Genomic DNA, 16,507 nt, shown 5'->3' on the forward strand with positions numbered 1-16,507 from the left:
CAGTATTATTGGGCACTAGTGAGACCATATCTCGAATACTGTGTGTGGTTTTGGCCTCCTTATGTAACGAAGGATGTTAATACGTTAGGGGCAGTTCAGAGGAGGGTTACTAGATTGATACCTGGAATAAACGGGTTGTCTTATGAGAATAGGTTGGACAGACTTGGCTTGTTTCCACTGGAGTTTAGAAAAGTGAGGGGTGACTTGATTGAAGTATAAAAGATCCTGAACGGTCTTGAAAAGGTGGATGTGGAAATGATGTTTCTGCTTGTGGGTGAGTCCAGAACTAGGGGGCCACTGTTTTAAAATTAGGGAGTGCCCTTTTAGGACAGAGAAGAGAAGTTTTTTCTGAGGGCTGTGTGACTTTGGAACTCTGCCTCAGAAGGTGGTGGAGGCAAGGTCATTGAATAACTTTAAGGTGGAGGTAGACAGATTTGTATTAGGCAAGGGAATCAAAGGTTATTGGGGGTAGATGAGAATGTGGAATTAGTAATACAAACAGATCAGCCATGATCTTAATGAAAGGCAGAGCAGGCTTGATGGACCGAATGGTCTCCTTTTGTTCCTATTTCATATGTTTGTACGTACATACATGATCTGTATTAGGTGGATTGATGAGGATGAAACCAAGTAGGTTACTCTCTCATGTTATTTCTTTCACCTGGTGGGTACCCAATTTGGCAGCCACGTTGTTTGAGTTGTCACAGCTTTGGTCGGTGCTGGTACCACTGAGCTATTCTTCCTAATCGTCATTGAAGTCCACCACCCAGAATTCATTCTGTACCTTTGCTTCTCTCTCTTAAGTGGCACATGCTTATATTTATAGCATCAATTCAAGACAATTTCTTCTTTCCACCCTCCCTCTTTATTTGATTCTAACCCTAAATCCTGTTTTTTATTATAAATGTGCAACCACAATCTAACCGCAGTGGCATTGGCCCTTTGAAGGAGAAATTCAGCTAGTGCCACTCTCCCCTGCTTTCTCCCATAGTTCTGCACATTCTCCCCTTTTCAGATAATCCAATTCCCTCTTGAATGCCTTAATTGAACCTGCCTCCACCACACTGTCAGACAGTGCATTACAATCCTAAGCGGATAATGGGGATCCTGTAGATGTAGTATATCTGGGCTTCCAGAAGGCCTTTGATAAGGTGCTGCACAAAAGATTAATACACAAGATCAGATCACACAGAGTTAGGAGTAATATATTGGCTTTGTTAGAGGGTTGGCTAACCAACAGAAAGAGAGTCAGGATAATGGGTCTTTTTTTGAATGGCAAGCTGTAACTAGTTGGCTGCCACAGGGTTTGGTCCTTGGGCCCCAACTATTTACAATCTATATTAAGGACTTGGAGTCAGGAATAGAAGGTACTATAGCTAAATTTGCAGATGACACCAAAATAGGTGGGAAAGTAAGTTGCAATGAAGAAATAAGAAATTTACAAATGGACATGGACAGGTTAGGTGAATGGGACAAAATTTGGCAGATGGAGTTTAACGTGGATAAGTGTGAGGTTATCCATTTTGGTCGGAAGAATAAATAGGCGACTTAATTAAATGGAGAGAAACTTCAGAATGCTTCAGTGCAGAGGGATCTGAGTGTCCTCGTGCATGATTCGCTGAAAGCTAGTATGCAGGTACAGCAGGTAATAAGGAAGACAAATGGAATTTTGGCATTTATTGTTAAAGGAATAGAGTACAATAATAGTGAAGTGTTGTTGCAACTGTACAAAGCATTGGTGAGATTGCACCTGGAGTACTGTGCACAGTTTTGGTCCCCTTACTTGAGGAAGGATGTAGTTGCACTGGAGGCGGTTCAGAGGAGGTTCACTAGATTGATTCCAGAGATGTGGGGCTTGACTTATGAGGAGAGATTGAGCAATTTAGGCCTATACTCGCTAGAATTTAGAAGGGTGAGAGGAGATCTAATTGAGGTATATAAGATGCTAAAGGGGATAGACAAAGTAGACGTGGAATGGATGTTTTCCCTTATGGGGCATTCTAGAATGAGAGGCCATAGTTTTAGGCTAAGGGGTGGTAGATTTAAATCAGAGATGAGGAGGAATTACTTTTCTCAAAGGGTCGTGAATCTGTGGAATTCACTACCCCAGAATGCAGTGAATGCCGGGATGCTGAATAAATTTGAGGAGATAGACAGATTTTTAATTAGTAACGGTTGAAAGGTTATGAAGACAGGGTGGGAAATTGGAGTTGAGGCTGAAGTGAGGTCAGCTATGATCGTATTGAATGGCGGGGCCGGCTCGAGGGGCGGAATTGCCTACTCCTGCTCCTAGTTCTTATGTAACCTCTCAATGCATGAAGGAGGTTTTCCTCATTGCATTGCTTCTTTTGCCATTTATCTTAAAACTGCCCTCTTGTTTTTGATCCTTCCGCCAATGGGAACAGGTTCCCCTTATTTGCTATCTAATTGGGAGATCTGTAATGAAAAGGTGTTGGAAAGTTAGCCCAGAAATAAGCATTCTTACTGTAAAATCTGGTGGGAATATAAACATACTAGCACAGGAGGCCATTGATACAGATTTAATTAAGTCATTTAGAACTGGGTAAATCATTGGATTCTGAGTATATTAAGTGATATAGCGAAAGTGCCAGAAATGAGATTCCAAAAGTAGACTCATCATAAGGAATAGGAGCAGTAGGTATTCGGCCCTTTGAGCCTGCTCCGCCATTTAATAAGTTCATGTCTGATCTAATTGTGGCCTTAACTCGACTTAACCCTTGACATGTAGATCACATTTTGGGTTAGTTTTAATTTTTGCTATTTCCTTCAATTATTTCCTGGTTTCCACTATATTATTAGTGACAAATATTGAGATAGGGGAAGAAAATCGGATGGTGAATAATCTTCATCCTCACCTTTGATTACCATGAGCAAGCAATCCCTGAGAGCAGACTAGCTGCATTAGCTGGTATTTAATTGGTAGTATGAATCCAAATGAGAAAGGAAAGGGGAAATTTAAAATATTTATTTTGGAATGATAACATATACGCATACTCTTTGTAGAGTATTTTTATATTTGCAGCAAAAGCTATTAGTTGGCTATGATAAAATATCTCCCAAAAAAACCCAATTCTGTATACTATGAAAGCCTTGGAATGAAGAACATATATTATATCCATTGAACATAAATTGAAGGATCAAATGTTCCACTAAGCTTCAATTAACAGATTTCTGATGGGCTCAAATTACAAAAGTTTCATTGGAAATTATTATTGTAGCAGTGGATATTCTTTTTAAAAAAGTGTAAATCTATTAAGTACATTTTCATTGAATGTGAAACTTGTGTGAACTGGTAACCAACACCATGATGAATCAGAAAACCTGTTGGAAAAGTGGCTAGTGAAGATGCACCAAAAGCCACACAGGAACAGTTTGTTCCAACAGTAAAACTATTTAGTTACCCCTAAATGGATGCCTCCAGATGCTGGACAAGACACCAACAGGTGACAGTAGTTGTAAATGTCACTTGGAGTTCTACATTTCTTGGATGAAATTAAGGTCTGTTGGCGTAATCATTTCTGAAGCTATGTAAAGACCCAATTTAGTTGCTGTATTCCAACGTAAAACCACCTGTTTTTGGGGTTAACTTTAAGCCACCTTTTTCACTACTATTTTTGATATTTTATGCTCGTGGAAACTAATATTTGATTTAACTCAGTGTACCCACTGCAGCCAATGCGTTTGTGACCCACAAAGCTGTCTGCTGCAGTGGTCATCTGCATTTGTATTTCAGTTCAGCTTTTTTTAAAAACCATCTGTTCCATCTTAGAAGTGAATGGACCTTCACAGCTTGTTGCATCTTCCATTGAGCCACCCTGCTGAGAGATCGTAAACTGCACATTTCCAATTATTGTCTGTCAGTTTACCCAGTGTGCTGCATTAGTATTTCCTAGGTGTGAATATAACTGGGCTTAATGCTGGATAATTATTACAATGAAGTGCAACACTAATTAATCTGCACTAAATTTGAAATATTCAGTCAGGATTGATTACTTTTGTATTTATATATTTTCTCTTCTCTTTCCAGGCAAGCAGAGGCCCTCAAGGCTGACATGACAGGTAAGATTGACTTTCTGTTTTTTAATCCTGTACCACTTCTACAAACCTGATTTAAGTGGGATTTGATGCCTTTACTTTCAGGATTACGAATAACTATCTCAAGATCCAATGGCTGTTAACTGTTTCAATGATAACAAAAAGTATGTATCATGTTAGTATTGATAGGTTGAGTCACGACATAGAATTTGATACTACCTGATCTAGGGTGATCCAGGAGGTACATTGGGAATTTCTTTTACCCTTGTATATCCTGCTCTCTCTCTCTCTATCCTCCAGGTATTGATCACTGAAGAATTTTTCTGCTGTCATTTCCACATTTGCCTTTTACTATTTGGAATGTGTGTCCTCCTGTTCTACTCGTAGTTGAAAGTTTTCAAAAATTATCTTTTCCACACCATTTACTATTCCTGACCATTTACATGTGTTCATAAGATCAGTCTACAGGCACCCCCTTTCAAGGTGAAATACCAAAATTTCTTCAGTCTTTCTCATAACTCGGGCCTTTGACACTGGGCATCAGCTTCATGCATTGCAGCCAACGTTAAAATATCTCCCTTGTGATTTGTGGCTGCAGTATTCAAGACTACAACTAGGATTTGTGCTTATGTAGTGTCCCTTGACCTCAGGTTGTCCAAAGGAAGTCACAACCAGCTGCAGTCACTGTTGCAGTGTAGGAAATAGATGTCAGATTTGATGTTTGGGAAGGGTGACTAAAATCTTGGACAGAAAGGTACATTTTGGATAAGTTGGAATTTCTGGAGAATTGGAAGACCAGAAAAGAGCATATGAGCATAATTGAATTTGGAAGGGGGGGTGGGGGGGCAAGAGGCGGGGAAACATGTATAGTGGTTCACTGATGAGGTTGGAGTGGAAGCTGCCATTGTTGTGAAAGTGAAAATCTGCATTCTTGCTGTGATAGAATATGGTGTTTGAAGCTCGGCTTCAGGTCAAAGAGAACGTCAGAGTTTTGTACTGTTTGGTTTATCTCAAGTGAGTAGCCATGGAGCAGGGTAGAATCGATAACAAGGGAGGAGTTTATGGCAGGAGTCTAGAAAAACAGTTTTCTCAGTGTTAAATTTAAGTCAGTATTTGCTCATCCATTACTTCTTCAAGAAAAAGGGGCTGAGGTCTAGTGCGGTGGTGGAGAGGGAGAGCTGGCCATTGGAACAGCAAGTAGATGGAAACTTAGTTTCTGCCAATGGATGACATTACTGAGTTGCAGTATGTAGATGAGGAAGAGGAGTGGGCCAAGATTACTCTGATGGTACAGGAATGAAGGGAATCTATTGATGTTGTTGTGCTTGATTCATTTGAATACGTATAGATATAATCATACAACAAATTCCATGTAGTTGGGTAACAGGAGAGATGGTGGGAGAGGTTGCCAAATGTTATATAGTGGTTGAAGAGTATGGGGATAGATAACACACAAAATCACATCACTGAGGATGTTATTTGTAACTGTGCAAAGCCATCTTGCTGTTAGGAACAAGTGGAAGTCGGAATGAAGAGATTCAAATGGAGTGCACTTAACTGTAATTTATCTAGATAACAGAGGTAATAATGATATGCAGGTGATTACATGTATACTCTTGCCAAACTTTAATATTGCCCTATAAAGCAATATTTTCACTTGACTCAAGAGTACAACCCATCAGTTATTTTTTTTAATGCCATGGCTAGACTGTTTTGGAAACATAATTGTTCAAATATTTCTTTAATACTAAAGCTTTCAGCCATCAGTAATTGCTGGTAGATCTGACAATTTCTCTTTTAACTGCGCATATGCAGTTAAATACAGAAATCCTGAGGTGGTTGTCAGTGATACCCTGTTCCTCCAAAGGGTGTGCTGTTGCCATCCTCGCCAATAGATTCGGTATTCAGATGACTGCAACTGCATGAACTTGGGTTACTTCCCGATGTTTCCTCTAAGCTTTATGCAGTAATGCAGCAATTGTGAAGGTGCCAATAGGCCAGCCATAAGCTGTCCATTTAGGGAACTGTGCATTTTAGGGTACCATGCATTGAAACCAATAGGCTATGCACATTGAATAAAATTTAGAGGGAAAATTTATTAGTTGCCCACTAAAAACAACTGAAAAGATTAGGGTTGTTGCATTCAGGGGTTTGAGTTTTTAAGGTATAATAAGTGATAATTACTGATGAACAACACCTCTGGCTCTGAAAAATTAATTTTACAAAATTAATTTTCCCTCAAATTAGCATTGAAGATTTAAAATGGTTTTTGTTTTGCTATTTGCCCTTTATCTGTTTCCCTTAATCCTACCTGTATTTCTTGACCTTCAGTTTGTTTTCTATACTTGATTTAAATCCAATTTATATTTTGTATTTCCTTCTTTATACTTCCTGGTTTGGACACTATGCCTCATTAAGAAATCTGATTGAAGATCCTCACTTTTTTTGCTGCTATCCGGATCCCCTCAGACTGCTGCGTTGGATAAGATGCTGGATTAGTGTATATATCTGCTCATAACTCAGAGACTTTGGGCAACTGTCAGCGAGGTGAATGGCATGCGCCATTCCTTAGCCACCGAGAGCAAATATCAGGCCATTATTATGTAGCTGTACTGTGGATTAGTACAAAAATGTCCACTAGCTGGATGGGTGGTTAAACATTTTAAAAGATTAAATAGTCTTCATTCAGAGTTTGATTCTTCATGTAAAAGTTGATTTGAATAAATTAGCAGGCCTAATATGCTTCAATAATTCTTCTGATCCACCGCAGTGTTCTTTTAAAAAAAATTGTGAATCTCCTGTAGCACTTGGTCACTACTGTTTATATGGCTTCTACTTGATTTTCAAAACATTGAAAATAGATTATTTCAGATGCATGGCAGTGAACTGCATGAATTCAGCTGAAAGTTTATGAAATAAAGATAGTGGGAAAAGTTCAGCATTTTCAGATGTGAGGTAAATTCATGTAAGTACCTGATGTTCTTTGTAAATATGTGAATAGTGAATCTTTCTTAGAATAGCATTTAGTAAAACCACTTTCATTAAGGTGCCTAGCTCTTATTGTAATCACTGATTAGCAAATGATCTCTCTTGAAACCTGCCTTGTCTCTGTAGAATATAAACACAGGAAAGGTGTAATGATACAAAAATTTAGCCAATTCAAGACCAAAGTTTGCATTAAAACCTTGTTACTTAAGAGTTGAACTCCTATCCGGAGAAATGTTGAGCTTATCGCTTGGAGGTGATTCAGATCAATTAAACATTTTGAAAGTAAATGTGAATATGTATTTGAATGCATTTTTGAACTGTAGTGGATGTATTATGGATCATGGCACTGCTGCCCTGCATGTGGATGCTGAACTGTCCATTGAGAATGTAAATATCGCACCATAACATAAACTTGACTTTTTCTCTTCAGGTACTGTTTGAAAGTGAACATTGTGGAGGCGGTTCACTCTCCCCGCCTTCTGTACAATTTTGATCAATATTTCAAGATTCCAGTGCAACATGTCCATTTGTAATAACGTGCTGTGCAAAGATAAATGTCGTTTATAGAGAGTGTAAATGTGGTATCTACCAAATTTATCAGTCAAAATTTTTAGTTGAACTTTTCAATTAAATATATTAAGTAACATTTGCCTACAGGCTTGTCAAAGATTGAAGATTTCACATGCAGTTTAATAAATTAATTAATAAAAAGAATTTAACTCCTTTTTAAGACAACCGCAGAGGATTCCTGCCTGGTTATACACAAACACTAATTTTACCAAGCAGAAGGAGAAACACATTCTATACTGCATCTTATCTAAGAGTAGGCATTGACTCTAGATACATTTTTCAAAATAAAGAAATGTAAATTTATCTTTGCACAGCACATTATTACAAATGGACATGTTGCACTGGAATCTTGAAATATTGATCAAAAGCAGCCATATTGAATTTTTTAGTATCTTAACCTATATTTTATCTTTTTGCATATGCTTTATAATGCAATCACTGAATATCACCTGTAGGTCATTAACTGCCATGATGGTTGAATGCAGCTATTCTTTTAAACACTTGAAAGATAAATCAAGTACATTTCTTTTTGCATTTGGTGCATGTGAGACCAAGGAAAAGGTTGGGAACTTTTGTCACTGTTGCTCAATGTTCTAGTTTTTATTTTCCTGTGTCAGACCTTTCTCTAAAATTGGAAGACTTCTGTCTTAATACCTGCAAGGTTTAACTACAGTTGAGACTAGATACCCAGCAGTCTGTATAATATTTTTTGATCGCTGTATAATATCTTTTGATTGCTGTGATGGAGTGTACCTGCATGCTCCACCAGTTTACACTGCTGTGTGGAAAAATCCATGTAATTTTTTATGAAAAGTTAATGAATGTCAAAAATTTTTCTATTGAAAAGGATTGTGATTTGCAGGTTCCTTCCTCACCATAACATTACTATAGGCAGGGAATTGAGTTTTACCTTGGAACTTTGAATTTTGTAATGTTCTTACAGTCCTGAGTATATAGCAATAATAAATCCACACTTTATTCATCCTTTCATGCTTTTGTAATTGCCTCCAACTAACCTAGAGTGTTTTTTTTCCTCATTAATCTTTATGCGAAGTAGCAAACATTTCTATTTAATTATATCCCTGGCTGTGACTGTTCACATTGATTTTCTTTCAAATTTTCCCATTTTTTTTGCCCCTGCTGCTTCTTCCTTGCCCCTCCATTAGAGGTTAGTTATGTCTGCCTTGGTTTTGTCATCAAGACCTAATTGTGAGCTGGTTGATTTCCAATAAATTCAGTTTATGACAGGGATTCTAAAAGATTGAGCCTAGAATACTAATTTTTCATTGGGTGAGGTAGTGAGCTTATAAGCATGGTCATCTCACAAGGCCGACATAGGTGTACTAGTGGCCATTCATTATGGTTTTATTAAAATCTAAGTACATACTATTTGGTTGCATTCAAAACAACATCACTGCTGCCCTCATTTTCTATCCAACAAACATAGTCTTGCCACTGGTTACATAGCTTTAATGTGCACATATGATCTGGAGTTAGTTGGTAGATGTCCCATTGGTCTGTATTTTCAGATCGTTTCAATTGAAAAAGTGTGTTTTATGTGTTAAGATTTTTCTTTCTTACGTTACTTTTATAATTTAACACCAAACGAGAAGGAAAAGCTTGCTTATGACTGGAAAGGTACACTCTTTTATCAGATTAAAATGCTATTGCATTCTGTTTTTCTGAACAGATTCAAAGCTGGGTCCAGCTGAAGTCTGGACTTCCAGGCAAGCTCTACAGGACCTCTACCAGAAGATGTTGGTTACAGATTTGGAGTATGCACTGGATAAGAAGGTGGAGCAGGATCTGTAAGTATGCAATAAGTTTCAGTGACATCACAAAAATGTTACTTGCTTCTCTGTTGAGTTTCCTATTTTCTCTTTCGTTGATCATAATTGCTTAGGGATACAAATCGGACTGCTCACCTGTAAACGGAGGAAATAGAAGAAAATGATGTGGACAGAGGTGAAAATTTGGCATTTATGTTTGCTTGGGTTCTGTTCTATATTTGCTCCAGATGTTGCTGATATGTTATTAATATCTTGTTATAGCACACCGAGTTGTGATGTGGTATTAGTCACTTTAGAAAAAAACTACATTGAATATGACAGTGCTCTGCAGACTGGATATTGACGCTTTTCTGATTCTTGAAGTGGGCATTGTGTTGAAGCAAATTTACAATGGGTCAAATTATCTTTTGAGACAAATCTTGCTTATAGATACCAATATGATCTTGATATCGTGATATGACCTCTTTGAAGGATAGGTCAAAGTTAGCTCTTGTCTTAAGCTGTGTTAGCATTCATTGATGTGCCTCTTAATGCATTCACCTAGGCAAATAGTAGATTTGTGTTTCATTTATATAAACGATGACTGTATGGGAAACCTGATTATTAGCATTCTTTGATACTAGTTGATCTCCCCTGGAAAATGCATGCAGCAAGTTGAAAGATATGGTTACTCTTACTTTGCCTTTTGTATTACCCTTTCTCTTTCAGTCTCCTCTCTTTCCCTATATCTACCTCTCTCTCTTTGACCTGCCCCACATCATGTTTTTTTTTATTTATCAGTGGGAGGCATTGTGTGGTGAACAAAGGAGCTGCCATTGGTTTCAGTCTGCTTTTAGAGGAAACAGAGGTGTAGTGGTAATGTCGCTGGACTAGTAATCTAGAGACCCAGGCGAATGTTGTGGGGCCATGGGTCCAAACCCCACCATGGCAGCTGGTGGAATTTGAATTCAGTTAAATAAAGCTAGTCTCAGTAATGAAACTATCATCGATTGTTGTAAAAACCCATCTGGTTCACTATTGTCCTTTAGGGAAGGAAATCTGCCATCCTTACCTGGCCTACGTGTGACTCCAGACCCACAACCGTGAGGTTGACTCTTAACTGCCCTCTGAAATGGCCTAACATGGTCAGTTCAAGGACATATAGGGGTGGACAACAAACCCTGACCTTGCCAGCGGCACCCACATTCCATGAAAGAATAAAGAAAAAAAGTTGTGGGGAAATTACAGTCCTTAGCAGCCCTGATCACTCATGTGGCACTCCACCCCTCAATGTCAGCTCTCTTGTACCGTCCATTGCTCCTTTGGCTTTGAAGATATCAGCCTTGGCAATGGGGTAACATGTCTGCTTGAGGAACTTCGGATCCGAGTTAAGGAGCTGGAGTCTGAGCTGCAGACATTGCACCATGTCAGGGAGGGGGAAAGGTACCTGGACACTTTGCTCCAGGAGGCAGTCACTTCCCTCAGATTAGGTAATTTAAATTTGGCCTGTGATCAGGGACAGGAGGGTGTGACTGTAGGTGAAGCAGGTTTGGGGACCCGAAGGTAGCGTTCAAGGAGCCTCGGCCCCTGCAACTGTCCAACAGTTACAAGGTTCCTGCAAGCTGTGTGGATGAGAGTGGGGACTGCAGGGAGAATGAGCGAACTGACAACGGCACTGTGACACAGGGAGCCATTCAAGTGAGGGGAAGAAATGGGAACGTAGTAGTGGTAGGGGATAGTATAATTAGGAGAATAAATACTGTTCTCTGCAGCCGTGAGTGTGACTCTTGAAGGCTGTGTTGCCTGCCCAGTGTCAGGGTTAAGGACATCCCCTCAGGGCTGGAGAGGAACTTGGAGTGGGAGGGGAAGGATCCAGTTGTTGTTGTCCATGTTGGTACCACCGACATTGATAGGACGAGGAAGGAGGTTCTGCTGAAAGAATTTGAACAGTTAGGAGCTAAAGTAAAAAGCAGAACCTCCAAGGCAATAATCTTGGGATTGCTACCTGAGCCATGGGCAAACTGGCATAGGGCAAGTAAAGTGAGGAGTTAAATGTGTGGGAGAAATGGGTTTCAATTCATGAGCACTGGCACCGGTATTGGAGTAGAAGGGAGCTGTTCTGGTGGGACAGGCTTCACTTGAACCGTGCTGAGACCAGTGTCCTGATGAACCGAATAACTAGGGTTATAGAGAGGCTTCAAACTAAATGGGGAGGATTCTGGAAAGGAGCTACGTAGGCTTACAAAGCAAAAGGACGTGGCAGCCTTGCAGGCAGCTATTAAGTAATGATACCCAGAGGGTGTCAGGAAAGGAGAGTGTACAAACATAAAGAAACAGCAGCAGGGTTAAAGGGGGAAAAATGGTAAAAAGGCAAAATTAATGACTCTTTACCTAAATGCACATAGTATTTAGAACAAAATAAATGGATTAATGGAACAAATAGAGGTTAATGGGCATGATCTTATAGCCATTACGGAGATGTGGTTACAAGGAGATCAAAGCTGAGAACTAAATATTCAGGGATGTGTGACTTTTCGAAAGGACCAGGCAGGAAGTAAAGGGCGGTGGGGTAGCTTTGTTGGTACGAGGTGGAATAAGTGCAAGAAAGGATCTTTGATCAGAAGATGTAGAATCCGTAAGGGTGGAAGTAAGAAATAACAAAGGGAAGAAGACACTGGTGGAGTAGTCTATAGGCCCCCTGACAGTAGCTATACTGAAGAACAGAGAATAAATCAAGAGATAATGACATGGCAAAAAGGCAGTACATTAATCGAGTGACTTTAATCATCTTGTAGATTGGGAAAATCGAATTGGCAGAGGTACACATGAGCAAGAATTCAGTGTATTTGGGACAGTTTCTTGGAACAATATGTTGTGAATCCAACCAGGGATCAGGCTATTTTGGATCTGGTAATGTGTAATGGGGCAGGTTTAATAAATGACCTCAGAGTAAAGGATCCCATAGGAAACACTGACCATAATATCGTGGAATTTAGCTTGAGAGTGAGGAACTTGGGTCGCAACAACTGCTAAACTTAAATAAGGGTAATTACAATGGAATGAAGGCAGAGTTGGCTGGAGTGAACTGGAAGCAGTTTAGCAGAAAAGATGGTTGATGAACAATAGCAGACTTTTAAGAAAATAGTTCATGGCTCACATCACAATGTATTATCCCAATGAGGAAGAAAGATTCAAGGAAGGTGATAAACCATTCATGGTTAACCAAGGAAGTTAAGGACAGTATCAAATTGAGAGAAAAAACATACAATGTGGCAAAGATTAGTGGCAAGCCAGAGGATTGGGAAAGTTTTAAAAGCCAACAAAAGATGACCAAAAAGATAATAGAGGGAGAAAATAAACTTTGAGGGTAAACTAGCAAGTAATATAAAAATGGACAGTAAGAGCTTCTTTAAATATATAAAAAGGAAGAGAGAGGCCAAAGTGAACTTAGGCACCCTTAGAGAATGAAGCTGGGGAAATAATGAGGAACCAGGAACTGACAGAGGAGCTGAATAAATACTTTTCTTCAGTCTTCACGGTAGAAGATACTAATCGCATTCCAAAAATACTAAATAATCAAGGGGAAAAGCAAGGGCGGGGAATTAAATACAAAACTATCACGAGAGAAAAAGTACTAGGGAAACTAATGGGGCTAAAGGTCGATAAGTCCCCTGGACCTGATGGATTGCAATTCTAGGATATTAAAGGAAGTAGCTGCAGAGATAGTGGATGCACTGGTAGTAATCTTCCAAGATTCCGGAAAAGTCCCGAGGATTGGAGAATGGCCAATGTAACACCCATTTTCAAAAAGGGAGGGAGACAAAAAACAGGTAACTATAGGTCAGTTAGCTTAACATCTGTGATTGGGAAAATGTTGGAGTCTAGTATAAAGGATGTAATAGCAGATGGATGGGAACACCACCATCTGGAAGTTCCCCTCCAAACCACTCACCATCCTAACTTGAAAATCTATCGCCATTCCTTCACTGTCGCTGGGTCAAAATCCTGGAACTCCCTTCCTTCCAAACAGCATTGTGGGTGTACCTACACCACATGGACTGCAGCGGTTCAAGAAGGCAGCTCTCCACCACCTTCTCAAGGGATGGGCAATAAACGCTGGCCCAGCCAGTAAAGCCCACATCCCATGAATGAATAAAAAAAATCTAATCAAGCAGAGTCAGAATGGCTTCATGAAGGGGAAATCATGTCTAATAAATTTATTAGAATTCTTTGAGGAGGAAACAAGTAGGATAGATAAACCAGTAGAAGTAATATATTTGGATTCCCAAAAGGCATAGATAAGGTGCCGCACGTAAGGCTACTTAATAAGAGCCCATGGTATTGGGGGTAGTATATTAATATGGATAAAGGATTGGCTAACTAATAGAAGACAGAGAATTGGGATAATGGGGGCATTTTCGGGATGGCACCCTGTAACTAGTGGAGTGCCACAGGGATCAGTGCTGGGGCTTCAATTATTTATAATAGATGAGGGAAGTGAATGCACTTCGCACAAAAATAAGTGGGAATGCAAGTGGTGAGGATGACGCAAGGAGTCTACAGAGCTGTAAACAGGTGAAGTGAGTGGGCAAAAACTTGGCAGATGGAATATAATGTGGGGAAATGTGAGGCTATGCACTTTGGCAGGAAGAATAGAGGAGCTGAAAATTATTTAAATGGAGAAAGACTGTAGAAGACTGCAGCACAGAGGGACTTGGGAGTCCTTGTGCATGAATCCCAAAAAGCTAACATACAAGTTCAGCAGGCAATAAGGAAAACAAATGGAATGTTGGCCTTTATTTCAAAGAGAATGGAGCATAAAAATAGGGAGGTCTTGCTAAAACTATACAAGGCATTAGTTAGACGACACTTAAAATACTGTGAACAGCTTTGGTCCCCTTTATCTAAGGAAAGATATACTGGCATTGGAGGCAGTCCAGAGAACGTTTTCTAGGTTGATGCCTGGTACGGAGGGATTTTCTTATGACGAGAGGTTGAGTAGGTTGGGCCTATCCTCACTGGAGTTTAGAAGAATGAGGCGACCTTATTGAAACACACAGGATTCTTAAGGTGCTTGACAGGATGGTTGCTGAGAGGCTGTCTCCCTTGTGGGAGAATGGAGGACCAGAGGGCATAACCTTAGAGTAAGGGGCTGCCCATTTAAGACAAACGAGGAGCAATTTCTTCTCTGAGGGCAGTCAATCTGTAGAATTCTTTACTGCAGAGGGCTGTAGAGGCCGGGTCATTAATATATTTAAGGCTGAGATAGACAGATTTTTAGTCAGTAAGGAATCAAGGGTTATGGGGAAAAGGCAGGAAAGTGGAATCTTATGGACTACCAATTTTCCTTTTTCCCTCCATTTCTTTGTTTCCTCCCAAACTTTGTTTGCTTTCAAAATTGAAATTTTATTTTTACAACCAAAAAAATCATATTGGGATGAATTTTGTGGTCAGTGGCAAAGCATCAGCACTTGCAGCTAACTTTAGGAAGCCTGTCCACAAAAATCTAACAATTCTTGTAATGCTGGCTTCCTGTTTTCCACTGGCATTTTAATTATGGTGCCAAGTCAAGAGGATCTTCGGGTGTGCAGTAACAGCGATGTCAGCAAGCAGAGTAAACAGCCAAACACGATGAAGTGTTCATGCAGATGACAAGCTAGAAAGTAAAAAGCACTGCAAATTCTTCATTCTTTTATTTTATATTTTCATATAGAAAGTCAAATGCACTGCTTATTCTTCACTTTTAATTTATATTTTTAATAGAAAAACAAATGTTTATGATTGGATCAAGGTTAAAAACTAAAGTATCATAATTTCTTTAAATCATAATGGAAAAATTTAACACTCCACTGATATAACGTTAGCTTTTCAGAGCTAGTGAGGGTGTTTAGAAGTAATTATGAACTTAGTACATTGTTAAAAATCCAGTTACACTCCATTCAACAAGTTCTAACCATGTGGGTTTTTATAATGAGGCAGTATAAAAGTGGAAGTTTTCATCAATTCCCTGGTTGCTTAGCAGTTGCACTCTGGGGGTCCCCAACAGTGCGCTCTCCAGAGGAGTGTCGAATCACTGACAGCAACTTTTGGATTTCCATATTATTCTACGCGTGTACAGACTCTCAAAGCTTTTGTCAATCTCAATGGGGTTAAGTTGGCAAATGCTAACAGTTTTGTTGTCATTAACACTGTAAAATCCATGCTGTGATAATTTGGAAGAAATGGTTTTTCTTTCTGTCTTTGTATTCCATACACTTTCCTCCTTGCACTTTCAGTCACATGGATGCATTCCCATTGTCTACATAGATGTTCCAGAACTCCCATCCCTAGGGTTTCATAAGTGTATAAGCATTTAAAATTGACCATTTTAACTGTCAGATGCAAATTACATTTGGAGTTAAAACACGGTGAGCTTCAAAATTTGACTTTTTTTTGAAAATGTTGTCATCACTCAGGCGAATAGGTGTGGGTGATTTCATATACAATGGAGGGGTTGGGGAATTGGAAAACTTGAAGTAAAGTAATGAAAAAGAAAAAATCTAACTTTAAAGGTTTGAGTCAAGGGAAGAATTGAGATCGTCAACGTTGTGCTTGCCAGGATTGCGAAGGATTGCAGCTTTGAGCTTTTTATTGTATTACCTTGAAGCACTTCATCTCGGAGGGATCATAATCAGACTAAAAATAGGAAAAAGCTGGTTTTGATAGCCCTTTTGAAAACTCTTAATAAATCTTTGTTAGAATATTTTATTCCCAATCTCTGCATAGTAGCTTTCGTCATAGCTCCAAAGAATAGCATCATTGATTAGTTTGGCTTTGTTCATCTGTCTATATAAAAGTTCTGAGAGTAATTGTCACACTTCAGAGAAAAGGCTGTGATTTCATCCTGTTCTTTCTACCTAGAGCTGTAAATTTACAAGCAGCTTCAAATCTGTAAACTTCCTGAGCAAGTGAGGCACACTTGTGATGTTGAGTTGTGTTTACTTTCAGCAATTAGACTTTGTAGTTTTCAAAGGGATAGACGGATCAGCTTTAAACAAACTTTTAGTTCAGCAGACAAATAACACATTGTGGCCAGACCTTGAGAGAAGAATAAAAAACGTGTCTATATAAAGCAGTATATCATT

The 16,507-nt window shown here is 39.2% G+C and overlaps 1 protein-coding gene across 3 annotated transcripts in view; it reads left to right on the forward strand.

Moving 5' to 3' along the window:
* Positions 1 to 16,507, forward strand: part of smg7 (SMG7 nonsense mediated mRNA decay factor) — a 162,112-nt gene that overhangs the window by 50,870 nt on the left and 94,735 nt on the right. For all 3 annotated transcript variants that reach the window (XM_041208038.1, XM_041208041.1, XM_041208039.1), the window contains exons 2-3: positions 4,049 to 4,080; positions 9,305 to 9,422. In XM_041208038.1, the coding sequence (XP_041063972.1) occupies positions 4,049 to 4,080; positions 9,305 to 9,422 (150 nt within the window). The remainder of the gene's footprint in view (positions 1 to 4,048; positions 4,081 to 9,304; positions 9,423 to 16,507) is intronic.

Source organism: Carcharodon carcharias, chromosome 16 (genome assembly GCF_017639515.1).
Source record: "Carcharodon carcharias isolate sCarCar2 chromosome 16, sCarCar2.pri, whole genome shotgun sequence".
NCBI classification, from domain to species: domain Eukaryota; kingdom Metazoa; phylum Chordata; class Chondrichthyes; order Lamniformes; family Lamnidae; genus Carcharodon; species Carcharodon carcharias.